The sequence below is a fragment of the Nipponia nippon genome, unplaced genomic scaffold, assembly GCF_047370975.1.
Source record: "Nipponia nippon isolate SJK-2023a ecotype South Korea unplaced genomic scaffold, ASM4737097v1 scaffold_2, whole genome shotgun sequence".
NCBI classification, from domain to species: Eukaryota; Metazoa; Chordata; class Aves; order Pelecaniformes; family Threskiornithidae; genus Nipponia; species Nipponia nippon.
The window spans coordinates 102,046,515-102,060,385 of NW_028262336.1; the positions used below are offsets into that span (position 1 = coordinate 102,046,515).

Consider the following 13,871-nt stretch of genomic DNA (forward strand, 5'->3'; position numbering starts at 1 on the left):
TCTAGCCGCAATATTAAAATGAAATTTCACCCTGAAAAAATTTGGAAAAATACCTTGTGATACATCAACTCAACCACTTTGAAATCCACTCAGATAAGTACATTTTATCCTCTCAAACCTCATTCTATGCAATACTGCTGAAAAAAAATAGTAAGAGACCTTCATTACGCAAATAACAATAGGCAAGGTGAAACAAGGGTTATCAGAGAATCAGAGCTTTAGCAATTTCAAACATCCATCAGATTCAAATTTTGGCAGTGCTGTGTCGGTCCTTTGTACATGAGTATCAAAACACCATTGGTACACATTTTACCTACCTTAGATTCAGAACTCTGTCTTAGAAACTTCACTACAAACTGCAAATAATTTAAGTACGTAGATGGTTCAATTGAACCATTTGTTTACATTTTTGCTGCATTATAATAGCTACATTTTTCATATTTTCTGTTTCCACAGAAAGAGAAAAACATCTATTAGTATTTAACCCTTCCACCAACTGTAAACCAGCTGCATGTTTGCCTCACTCATAACTATTCGGATAAATTGTGACTATGCATGTACTGCTGAACAGGCCATAGCTATAAGATTTAGGAGTGCACTCCAAGAGGACAGAAAATCTGCTAGTAAAAGGCTTGGTATTTCAGACTACCTGAAACAATGGAGAAGCTGAATTGGGGAAAATATGACAAAGAGAAGTCAATTAGCTAAGCACAAACTGGGCTAATGAAGTACAATGTTTTGTGTGATACGACAGTGAGCCCTGACTGAACTTAATCTGTTTAAATTGCTTTCTTCCTGAAGGCATCCAAATCCTGTATTTTTTCCTAAGCTTTCTATAAAAATGCAGGTGAAGAGGACCACTATTTTTAGTGAATGCTAAAAGCTGACACCCTATTAGAAGGCTCATTCTTCTGCTATCCTAATCAGCAAAGAATACTATGAGGGGAAAAAAAATATAACTATTATTGCACTCAAGCACTATAACACAGAATTTATCAATCTGAAAGTGCTGTAAAAATTAAAGGAATAGTCACCCTAAAATGTGTACTTTCCAAAATCTTTTGTTGTTGACAAAAACCTTCACAAAAACGTGAATCTAACAACCCTAGGTAAGACAAAGGGTTTATAAAGCCATACCACAGCATTAGTATCAGAAACAGCTTATGAAAAAAATCTTTCAGGCTCTTGATGAAGTAAATGTGTTGACAGTGTCCCTTTAAGATCTGAATGTGAGATACTGTGATCAGCTAATACAGCTGTACACTTGGTAACTCAATCTTCATGAGCAACTGAGTCAGTGCTTATTTACTGAAAAAGTAATATGATAAATACTCATATTAAAAATCCAAACATTAACGTTGCAAGAAAATACGAAGCAGGAGATTTTCCTCAATTTCAGAATGACCATTCAGCCATCACTCTTGTTCAGGAAGTCAGCTGATGGAGAACTCTGGTCTACTTTGAAAGAAATCAAGTATAGTGAGTCACACTGCCATTTAAACAAACAGTTCATACTCAGCAGGGGGACAAGACATTACGCTGTCGGATGACATAACCGGACAATCCCATCAAGCTTCTATTCATGTCTTGTCATTTGTACGTATAACCAAAAATCTGTTTTACAACTCATACATGTGAAACAAGCGGATCTTAGCAAATATCTTCGAAGCTTGTCAATACACCAAAAAACTAAGCGTGACAGTCAAAAGATGTTAAGCCAGAGAAATTTTCCAGAGAAAAGCTTAATAAAATTTTAGATTTATTACTTCACGTAATACCACACCTAACATCACCTAAATGCTGCATTTTTGTAAAATTACCTCCTCCTCCCATTCTACGATAACCACTCTTCAAACATCTGTCTGCTATATTTTAGTTAACTACTCAAATATTTTATGGTCTTAGTATTGTTAACTGCTTTAAAAAAAAAAGTGACTCAGCACTTTATGCTCTGAGTGGAAATCATTTCAAATGCAACTGAGCATTCTGATCACTTTTATTACCCTGAATTTGTAAGTTTCTCATACCATGCACATTTAAATACCCATTCATCTTGAGCAAATTTTAGGTAGTAGACATGAACAATAGGAAGTTGACAGGATAACGTGACATAGTGCTCAAAGACCAATGTGAAGTTGAGGAAAGTTAACCACCCTGGATCTCATCCTGCGAGCACTGAAGGACCAGTTAAGTGCTCCACAATTTGATCTGATTTATGAAAAAACGCTGCTTTCATTAGTAGGGACAAAATGGGAACCTGTGACTTCAGCAGCAGATGACCCGGCACTTACAATATATTCATCTATTTTTGCGGACACTAAAAAGAGTTAGAATTTCTATTGAGTCACCTGACTGCACATGTGAACACCTCTTCAACAGCCAGCTCCATATGTGGAACACAGCACAAAACATGCATAAGCAAGGGTGGGTTCAAGCCCAGAGAGAGACTTGTAACCAAAACAGATCAAACAAAGAAAAAGTCATTGCTCCACAGACAAAAGAGCAGCTATTTGCAGTAATGAACACTACTAGTGAGTCAAAACAGTCATGACAACTCAACTGCCCACTTGATCAGGCAGTTAAGCACAGCTGGTTCACTTAGAGCAAATTGTTTGACATGGGTTTAATTAGAGTTTCATAATTATCAGTAGCAATGGGAAAGAGCAAGTATTTTGTGTGTGTGCCTACAGTGGTAAGTGTTCAAAAAAGCTTCATATAACTCATGTAACTAAACAAAAACATCAGAAAATGGGAAAGATTAGCACACAGATGTATAAGAGGACAGCAGATGGTAACAGACAAAAAAATAACCATGTGTGGAACTAGCACTTTTTTTTTTTTTTGAAGTTTCATCACTAAACTGGCATTTTAAAAATGTTTAGGCTCACTTGATCACCTAGTGGCAAAGCCATACAATGCAATATGAGAGAGAGAAATTTCCTTCCGAGACAAACATGGCATGTTATCACATAGACTTTGCTTAGACCGGAAAGGGGAGAGGGAGGAAGGGGACTTCTTTTCACAACTACATTCCCCTGTTAAATACCAAGAGCAGTAACTAATCCTCAGATAGCAGAGGGAGCATGACATGAGAACAACAAACGAGAAGGGGAGAACCAAGTTAGTACATCCCACGTGAAAAATACACGATATACTTTGCCCAATACTAATAATGTCCTTTATGTGAAAAAAATCCAGGATTTGATCCAGTGCCAGAAAGAACTGGGTATGCTTCCTAAAGCACATGTTTAACCTAGAGTTTGTGTATTTTAGCAACTCATACTACTGAGCAAGAGAATGCTGGCCCACCCCAAAAAGAAGTCCTGCTTCAAAGGGATAGCTGCAATATAGACACTAGAAAAGCAGAGCTTCTCAAGGCTCTGATACAACAGGCAGGTTTATAAAAATACAGGTATGCAGAGAAAAGTTGTAGTAAACTCAATGGAAAGAAAGAGTTTTGGAAAAGTTGTGCTCCATTCAGTACTTCTGGACATGCAGTGTTGTTAGAATAATGGCTCATCTCCCAAACTGTACTTAACTGATTCTACAGCACTGTATAGAGAAAGCAAAGTTTTCATGACCCCACCAGGCTCACCAGCTAAGGTTCTGAAGCATAGACTTGATACAAAAAAAAGGCAAAGTTTAACTGAGAAGGTCAACTTAGAGGCCACATCACAGTTTAAAAACTGAGGAATAACTGAAGTTAAAAAAAAAAAGTTGGGTACCAAACTACAGTCAGCGACTGCACTTCTTCGAACTATCTGGCTCTGCTTACTTTTGAAGAAGCCCCCATACTGAGTATTTCATGAAGATGACACTTTGGACTACTAGCTAATTGTTGTCTCTGGGAAGGTTGTGTTTTACGATTTTTCTGCCTATTAATAGTCAACCTACCTGCCCATAGTTGTCTATGCCAGTTACTAATCTATTTAAGTTTAATAAATCAAAAGCTGTCCTTAGGGACTGGCCAAGAGTCGTAAGTCCTTCAGCTTGAAGGTTTTTCAGTTCATTCATAAACGTTGCATGGTTTTCCTTCCAGCCAGCCTGAAAAAAGAAATGCGAGAACACTTATTCTCCAGATACGAGCTTTGCTTTCCTGTTAAGCTATGAAGTGCCTTCCTTGCTGCTTGCAGCTCACTACAAATGCTAACAAAACACCTCGGAAGTTGCTAATATTTAGCGTCGTTCCATAACGCCTGAAAATATGTACTTGTCTTAAACCTGAGAGCTCCCCGTCTATCGAAGGAAGATTTTCGGTTTGTTCCACAGGGCAAACGTCCGTGAAGTCACAGATGCACAGACCTTACAGCGGCTGGCGCGGCTCTCCCGCAGCCCGTTCTAGATGGAAGCCTGCCGCGCTCTCAGCCGACCTCCAACAGGTTCAGCGTCCTGGGTCATGTGGGCCCGCCGCCCCCGTCCCCCGCGGCGCGCCGCCCCCCGCCCGGCGGCCGTGTGGGAAGTCCCGTCCCCTTCCGACTCCGGACTCCCCGGGCTCCAGTCGCTGCTTCCCCCCGCTCGCCCCTTCCCAGCTGAACTCTCCTTGGAGTTGCTGTCACTTCTCCCAACTTGAATAAATATCCCCCACAGTTCATTGCTGCTCACACACACCACACAGGGGAAAAAATGTCGGCCATGTTGATGTCAGCGCTGCCGCCGCCGCCGCCGGAGCCCCTCTGTGCCGAGCTCCCCCGGACCGCCGGCAGCCCGGGCGAGGCGGGGGGGCGGCCGCCGGCAGCGGCCCGTGGCGGCGCGGAGGGGCCGGAAGGAGGCCGGGGGGGGGGGAAGGGGGGAGCGGCGGGAGCGGGGGGTGGTGGTGAGCGGGGGTTACCTTGATAGCGTAGGGAGGCTCCTCGAAAGTGACCAGCATGTACCTGTCTCCCCTGCTGGCCGGGTCGCGGGCTCGGAGCTGCGGCGGCGGGGGACAAAGCAGAGGGTGAGCCGAGAGGCGGCGGCGGCGGCGCCGCCGGAGCCCCCCCGGCTCGGCTCGGCACGGCACGGCCCGGCGCGGCCCTGCCCTCCCCTCCCCTCCCTGCCCGCACACACACGCACTCCCGCCCGCCCGCCCTCGCCCCGCGCCCCCGGCCCAGGCAGCCCCCCGCGCCCTGCCTCCCCCTCCCCTCCCCGCGCAGTCACTCTCGCTCTCTCTCGCCTCCTCTCGCAAGGCAGAGCCGGTACCTTCATGAAAGTCTCTACAGCGCCTTTGGCTATGTCCAGATAGGTGGTGCCCAGATGGGTGCGCTGGTTCATGGAGGCGGACGTGTCTATCAGGAAGAGTAAGATGGGCATAGTGCGGAGGGGCCGGCGGCCGGGCGGCTACATGGACAGCGGGCGGGGGGCTGAGGGGAGAACCGCGGGGCGGGGTGGGAGGGAGGGGGGGAAGAAGAGAAGAAGAAGAAGACGGGGGACAGGAGAGGAGTAAGTGGCTGTGAGTGCTCTGCACGGGGAAGGGCGCCTCCCCGCTGCCCCTCTGCCGAGGCGGGGGGGAAGGGGGGGCAGCCCTGCCTGCCCTGCCCTCCTTTGTGTGAGGGGCCTGCTCAGCCCGACAACACAGGCTGGTTTATGAGGGAGAGGCGGATAGGGCTGCGCTGCTGCTAACCTTCCCCCCCCACCACCTTCCTCCACCGCCGCCCGCCCTCCCCTCCCCCTGTTGATGTTACTCAGAAGTTTCGGGCGGAGCAGCCGCAGCCCCGCCACCCCGGCACTTTCTCTCTCTGACTGAGGCGCTTCCTCGCTCGCCGCCCGCTTTTAAGGCAGCCTGGGCAGGTCTGGGCCCGCCTCCGAGGGACACGTCCCCGCCCCACGTGACCGCCTCCCGGCCCCGCCATAGGGCTCTCCCTAACCGCCTCGTTAGCATATTCAAATCACCGGGGGTGGGGCGGCCGGAGCGGCTGAGGGAGCGGGCGGTGGGGGAGCGGCGGCGCCGCGCAGGCGTGGTGGCGGGGGGTGGTGGCAGGGGGAGCCGGGGCGGGGGCGCCCTCACCCCGAGGAACGTTCTGGGGGACGGGAGGGCCGAGGGGGGCCCGGCCCTGCCCTACTGCTGCCGCCGCCGCCCTCGCCGGGCTATTTCGAGGGCCGCGGGGTGCCGCCTCCCGCGGGGGCAGCGCCCTGCCCGACCCGCCCGCACCGGGGCGCGGCGGCGGGCGGGAGCTTGACCGCTCGGGGAGGGTGGCGGGGGGAGGCCCCCGGGGAGCGCGGCCCGCCGCAGGCTCCCCCGCGGCGGCCGGGGCGGTGACTCCGGCGCTGGCGGTTTGTCCCCGGCGGGAGCGGGAGGGTGAGTCACGGGGGGGAGGGGGCGGGCGACGCGGCTCTCCTTGAGGCTGCGGGAAAGTCCCCGGGCCGCGGAGGGGCTGGGCTGGGCCGGGCCGGGCCGCGGGGAGTCCCCGGCGGGTCACCCCCCCCCCCCCCCCCGGGGGGGGGGGAACCCTTTTGGGGGGGCCCTCTGCGGCGCTCAGCTGCCAGCGCGGCCCCTCAGGCTTGGGGGCGGCCGGGGAAGCCGAGGTCAGCCCGAAACCCGGCGGCACAGAGCCGGGGGAGCGGGGGGCTCGCCGGCCAGGGGAGCTGGGGCTCCTGGCAGGCAGCGCTTGGCGTCCTCCGTCATTGCCGCTGGGCCTAGGATGTGGAAAACAGCGGTCGGTACCATTTTGATGATGAATTCCCAGAGATGTGGTCTGGCCTTTCACTCGATGCTTAGGGAAAAAAAAAAATTAAAAAAAAGATTAAAAAAAATTGGCTAGCCCTAGCTGTGACCTTTTCCCCCACGTACAGGCAGAGATTAACACTAATGTTTCTTTGGTCCATGCTCAGGCACTCCACATTTACTTCCTATAAATCATGTAATTGTGGAGTGTTTCCAACCAATTAATGACGAAGACCTCTGTTCTCAGTTGTTTGTTTGGTGGTTTGGTTTCTTTTTCCCCAGCAATTGAGTCTCTGCTGTTCCTGCTCTCGTAGCCTTGGAGCAGTAACTCCGGAGCCATTTCTTAGCATAATCTGTTCAGGAGATTGCTCTGTTTCCTATCTGACTGATATTTTTTTCCCTGATCCAGCTGATGTGCTCCCACAGCCACTGCTCTAGAAGGTATGAAGCCACTGTGCTCCTTCCTTCTCTCAAGATAAAATTGGCAATGTCCTGGTTTGATTCATCTTGCTGTTCCAGGCAAGATTTCTGTCTTGTTAGGCAAGAGCTGGTTTGGGCTTTTTTTTTTTTTTTTTTTTTGAAGACTAATGAAAGATTAGTATTTAGTTTCTAGGAAGAGAGAGGGATAGAATCGTATTTCCATTACAGATTAGTATGCAATTCTTATGCCTGCGAGCAGCTTATTTTGGCTTTCCTGTTGGGGTTGCATGTGTGCGACCTGTGCCATCCCTTCTCAGGCACTGGGGTGAAGTCAGGGACGCTTCCTTTCAGCCCAGTCCACCATTCAAGGCCATTAAGGAATCTCCAATCTCAAGAACCCTGTGAGTGCTGGGAAGGAATCTTCGGAGCTGGTGTAGACCAAAATAGGGTGACTGGGTTTCTTTGGAAGCAACGTCTTTTAGTATCAGTATTTCTCAGCATGGATCCTGCTGGTGGTGGTAAGAGTGGCCAAGCTCGTGTGCCCCCGGTGGCTCGAGCTGCTTGTATATTCCCAGCAGTCCCATGTTAGAGCTCCAGCAATGGTGCTGTGTCTCGTGACCGGCAGCAAGGCTGTTCTGGTCCAGGTTCTACTGGCTAATCTGAATCCCTGCTGTCAGAGGCCAGATTGCCACGTTGCCCTGCAATCCAGCTGCGTGCCAGCCCCTGTTACACAGTAAAACATTTGGACTATGAGAGAGACTTGGTTCACAGTCATTTTCTCTCTACGGGGGTGTTTTGGGACACCTCTCTTCCCCTCAGCTCCCCACAGAAAGTTGCAGGTATCTTCTGCAGCTCCGAAGGTCACCAAGACTGGCTGCTGCTAGTGTAGTAATTGTCTCCCTAAGGTGGTGGGATTCAAGTTGTTTAGTAAAGGCTGCAGTGCTGCTTTAACAAATCGTGCCTTGGGCTTAGTAAGTTCATTTGGGAGTAATGTTGAGTGAGTGTATGATGTTGGCCTCTAACTGGCTTCCTTTTACATCTCTGAGATGGGCACATTCTTCAGACATGCCATCTCCTCTCCTATTTGTATGTTGCTGATGTTTCATTGACGGCCCTAATAAAAACAGCATCACTTTTATGTATCAAGCATTAAGTATTTTCTGGGGGAACATCCTAAAAATGGGAAACTTCTGGAATGGTTTCTTCTCCAAAGTACAGGAAAAAAGGCATTTTAGAGTCCTTGCCATACCTGGAAAATATCATGGTGAAAGGCAGCCTGGGCCATGGAGACTACATAAATCCAGGAGGGTCATTTGGAATTTTTAAGTTTTGTTGGCAGTAAGTGAAGAGAGAGGGGGAAACAAAGCCATGTTAACTCTTAGTGGTAGAATCAGTCATAAACCAGCATGAATTCTGAATCAGCTTTGAAATGCGAGCTGTAGGCACGCTGTAATTTTCTTACCAACGCAAGAGGAAGGTGGGACCAAAGTAGCTGGGCCTGCTCTACCCATAGTCCCCTCAGCCCTGGTGATTGTCACTGATAGAAGAATCCCACAGACAAAACTTGTACACAGTTCCAATGGGATTTGTACAAGCAAAACCACTTTACTGTACTTTTCTGTACATGCTTGCTTTTTGCTGTTATCTCTGAAGCTATTTGGAACATTCAGTTCTTCCTGCTCCTGTGCATCTTACATTAGGTCCATATTAGATCCCCTATAGGGCAGAATCAAGGCTGGGTGTGTGTTGCCTGTGGTAGGCATTAGTACTTTTCTGCTGGGAGCAGGCCAATTTGATTAATATTGAGAAAGATTCTTTCAAAGATAGATGATCAACCCAAGCCTTAAGTGTGTATCAGCCTCTTGATGTGAGAGTCGTAATGGCTAGTACTGCCGTCAGAGTCACATTTATAAATCCGTATGGGAGATTCGCTGCGAAGGAGCAAAACCCAGTGATGTTGGCGCTTATGCTCATTACTGGTACAGCTGACACAGCTGAGCAGGGAGAGAGCTTGAGGCTGTCACTGAAAACAGAGGCATCTTTCTTTGGCTTCAGCTTTTTTACATGGTGGGCAAAGTTATACCCCATGCATAGTCTTAGCCAGTTCTACCTTTTCTTCTAAATCTAGATGAATGATTTCAGCACGGTTCTGTCTGGAGGAATACACTTGCTGTCCTGATGATGCAAAAGATTCCAGCTACTTTCATACAGTTTTTGTTTGTTGTTTCTCGTGCATCCATGAGTAAGCATGAACGTATATGTATGTCTAAGAATACTCATTTTCTGATCTTCAGAATGGGCGTTGTCCATTTGGGAACAAATCAGATGGTATTAAAATTGCAAATTTCACTTTAAATTTCAATGCTAAGTCAATAAATCAAAACTCAAATATATTTAAGTATGAAAATATACCTGAAAAAAAAATCATACGAAAAAATTGAAGAGTATTTTTGGTATCATTTGCTGTTATTGTGTTTTTTCCTTAAACAGCTTCTTCTCCCAGTCAATATTTGTGAGGTTTTTGTTGTGTTATCATATAGTGTTAGCCTTATTTTGTCCTAAACTGCAGGCTTGAATGAAAGATGTTATGCTAAAGACCTTCAAGCAGGTCCGAGAACTAAAATTGACAGTATAACTTTTTTTTTTTTTTAAATTGGCTTTCTCCTTCTCAATACAGAATTGTTTCACAAAGAATATTTCAAGATCTTGATCAGTCCAGATTTTAATGACACGGATAAATTTTTCAGAGCTTCCTTTAGAATACCATTCCGTAGCCTTGTAGATTGTCACCATTAAGCTTTTTTTCCCTGTTTAAAAGTCTCATATTTTCCATTGCCTAATTTTGTTACTGCTTATCATTAAAATATATATCTTTATACAGCATTCTGAGTTTCAATTTATTATCTTTTAATACTTGTGTCCTATTCCTTTTAGTCTTTCTTTAGCCAAGTTCTGTGCATTCCATTTACTTGCTTTTTTTTATAAATAAATTTATATTTTTCACTTGCCTTGCATACACGGCAGCTTATATTGTTGGGTTTTTTTGTTGTTTTTACTAGTTTCAATTCAGTGGGTTTCAACCCTACTTTTTTTTCTCTTCCTGAAATTGTTACCAAAGAGAAAATGATTTCATCTTATAATTCAGGTAGCTTAGGTAAGCATATAAAACTCATCCTAGATTGAGTAATTACTGAGAAGGCTGGGATCAGATAAGATGTAACCCCAAGAATTTTTCAGAAAAGTGACATCAAGATAACTGGATCTCAGGTTTTTTATGTATATTCTAGGACTTGGACTGAGGATGCCTATTTTTCTAAAATTTGCAGAGGCAGCTGCTTTCCTTTGAAACTGTCTAGCACCTTTTAGAAGTCTGTACTTCGGCTTCCCCGGCACCAGAACACAGTGAAACTACATCCCTTTGCAGAACGATGACCTCTAAAAGAAGTTGCATTCTGGCTTCTCTTGGCCCATCTTCAAAGACAGCCTCCTTTTCATTGTCCGTCCATCGGGAAGCCCAGAGGATAGCCTTTGAAGCTTCCTAGGGATTTTTGTATTCCCCACCACCCCTCCAGTCATCCAAATCCCTTGCTGTTTCCTGGCTTGGGAGCTGGAACCGCAGCGAACAGCAGTGTACCATCCAGGGGAAGAATAGTTAATGTGGAAATGCAAGGAAACCGGTATCATAATAATTTGATACAGTTTGTTTTCTAACTGTACAGACTGAATGTGGGTACTGGGAGACTAAGTTCATCAATATTTGTGAAGTACTTAGCATCTTCCAAAGAAAGTTATGATAGAAGTGCACAGTAAGATTATTTTCAGAGGAAAATCTAATCTCTTTGAGGACCATCTATGCTGTGACAGCCAAAGTCAGTCAGTTAACGATGGAGAGGTTGCAAGGCACCTGAATAGAAGATAAGGAGGCTTTTGTCATTAAAATCAAACTGTATGTTTGATACAGGCTTTTCCTTTAGTATTACTGGCCTCAGATTGAAAGGCCGCCTAGGCCATGAGTTGTCTTCATATGTATTTAACAGTGTTTAACAGAGCAGGACCACTCCTATGTGGTACTGTGGGGGAATATTAAATCTAACATGGAGAAAGCTGCTTAAAACAAACATTTCAAAATTACAGTTGTAATAAGGTAGTACGTATGAGAATTCAAATAGATTTACAGTTCTTATGTATCTTTCCTGATGTGTTACGTTGCTCCTTTCACTTAAGGTAGGATTCTGGTCAAGAACAAAAACCTGTCTCAGCTCCGGGCCTTTAAATTTATTCCATCTATTGGGTATCTCAGCTGTCTGTCGAGACACAAAGAGAACAGAAAACACGCTCTATCATACAAAACCGAAGATATTTTACCTGTCTTCTTTCTTTCTTTCTTTCTTCTTGAACTTATTTTCCATCCTTGAGATGCTGGTAGCAGCAGGCAGCAGCAGTCCACTTGATTTCTGATAACACCAGAGTGCCCAGGGAAATAGTGGCGCAGACTTCTCAGCTTCCCTCCAGCCCCCCAGGCCGTGAAGACAGGAGGAGTCTTCTGTATTCTCTAAAACAACAGGTCTGAGGAGACCTTTGCTTATTATGCCAGGGAAAAAAAAATAATCCTCTCTTGTCAGGGTGGCCAGAGACAATAGTTAGATCTATCAGATAGTTTGAGAGAGATCATTCGTAGCGGTCCACCCTGGTTTTGTTTAGCTTTCTCTTCTTGTAGCCCTGGTTAAAAGCTGCTGCGTGCGTGGTAAGGGGTTAATGCAGTCCTCCACGCAAATACCGGTAACACACAACCTTGCGGTGCAGGCTCTCCTCAGGTTGACAGGAACAGAACTAGGATATTCTTCCCCCACAACACCACTTTTAAACAATCTTTCAGATGGTTGTTACATCCCTCCCAGGGAAGCTTTCCTGGGGTGTCAGCGCCCTGCCTGTATCCGCTGACCTGAGCCATGCCCTGTCACCGTTCCAGCGATTGCTTTTGTTCGTTCCTCCAAGCATTCCTGCTTGCCTACGCTACCAAGTTTCAGTAGCCCCGGAAATCATATCCTTCCCGAAGCGCTGGACCCTCCCGCACATTTCATAGCATAGCAACGTAACTCCATTACCATGGATCCCAGACACAGGCGTGCAGAATTTATCTAACTAATCGAGTGGCTAAGGGACACCAATTCCAGCTACAGTCAGCTTGGAGTATAAAGTAGTTACAGCTAAAAGATATTCTATGAGCACTTCTCAGGGAGGCAAAACAACGAGGTGTATTTTCCTTTTTTTTTTTCCTTTCTTTTTTAATGGCCAATGTAATGGGTATAGTCTTGGTAAACAAGAGGACAGAATTATTCATCCGTCCCTAAATTGCTTCCCACTGAGGTATCACACCTGCATGTGGTATTTGAGAGCTGGGAGCTCTTTCTTTAAAATATTGCCATGCTGTAGAAGTTTATTATCCAGCTTTTACTCTAAATGTGGTTATAATGCATTGCGATCTTTTGCCCCAAATCAAAATACACTCTACAAGAAAGATGCACTTGGTTGCTCTCCGCAAAGCAGCTGCCATGACTGGTGTCAAATGGAATATAGAGCAGTTGGGATGCTTTTTGCCACTTAGCAGTTAATGAAAACTTATCAAATCTCAACTAGTAGCTAATTGGAAATCTCTGCAAAAGCTATCTATAAAGCACAGACATAGGTCTTCTAGAGTAAAGCAAACCTGATAAAATCTGTTCTTATCCAGGGAAGAAATCTGTTTGTCTGTATTCCCTGTCTTCAAGCACCTTTGGCAAGGTGTTTGGGACTGTTTGCTGAGCATGTTATTCAAAAGATACAGTTAAAATGAAGTGAGAGGTTTTTTTTTTTTTTCTAATTTTAGGCACACATTGAAGCCCTGATATAAGGTCTATTTGTTACAGAAAAGATTCTGAAATAAGTTACAGAAAACTTGAATGGATGGCACAGTGGGCAAATCTGTCTTGCACCAACTTGCAGAAAAATAGCGTCTTGTTTTAGAAATGTTTCAAACAGGGAGGAAGGACACTTAAAACATGGCTTTGAAAAGCACAGAAGGATAATTCTGACCGAGTTGAGATTACAAAAGCATTTCTCATTAGGAAAACTTTAGAACTGACTTGAGACCAGCTTATAACGAACCTTGAATTACAAGTGTAACCTTTTTTCATAACAGCAGTCTTCACCAAGCAGTGCTGTTTTGGTCAGTGATGAGTTCCTTTGTTGTTGGAGATGGCTTTCAATTTCATGATGTTGCAATCGGAAAGCCTCGAACGTTTCGGGATCAGTTCTAATATTTTCCTGTTAGTAAGCCATTTTTAAGGCAATATGCAGTTTATGGTTATTTTCCAAACATGGGTCCAAAATAAAAAGTCCAAGAAAGCCCATCCCATAATTCAGGCTGACAGTAAGCGTGTGCTTCTCCAGGTTTGGCAGAGTGTGTTCTGTACACTGGTTGTGTGATGAATGTAATGTTTTCACTGAGGTTCTCCTGCTCCTTCCCTCCTCTGAGGTATTTCTATTGTCTGTTATTTCTGTTTTCCTAGGGCCTTGACACTGTTATATGCATTCATGTTGGCTGGTTTATGTGAGTTGTGAATACACAGCTAACAATTATTTATATAATTGGGGTCTTGAAGGAAGATGAAACTTAACAATACAAAGGAGACAAAAAAATCATGGTTTTAACTATTATATCCATTCCATTTATTGTCAAGGTAATGCAGGGGTTTTTTTGTATTTTATTTTCCTTGATCAATTCTTGTTTTTCTTCACATCTTCCATTTCAGGTCCTCTTTATCTTGTCTTTTCC

The 13,871-nt window shown here is 45.5% G+C and overlaps 1 protein-coding gene across 4 annotated transcripts in view; it reads right to left on the reverse strand.

The window, feature by feature from the left end:
* Positions 1-5,707, reverse strand: part of INTS6 (integrator complex subunit 6) — a 47,407-nt gene extending 41,700 nt beyond the window's left edge. For 2 of the 4 annotated variants that reach the window (XR_015705084.1, XM_087758992.1), the window contains exons 1-3: positions 5,176-5,700; positions 4,829-4,906; positions 3,895-4,044 (exon numbers count right to left, since the gene is read on the reverse strand). Coding sequence is in view for 3 of the 4 variants with exons in the window: in XM_087758992.1 (XP_087615118.1) it covers positions 3,895-4,044; positions 4,829-4,906; positions 5,176-5,286 (339 nt within the window). In the remaining variant the exon portion in view is untranslated. Of the gene's footprint in view, positions 1-3,894; positions 4,045-4,302; positions 4,438-4,828; positions 4,907-5,175 lie in introns of those variants that run through there. The other 2 variants (XM_087758991.1, XM_087758994.1) reach the window with 2 other exon arrangements.
* Positions 5,708-13,871: the final 8,164 nt, after the last annotated feature.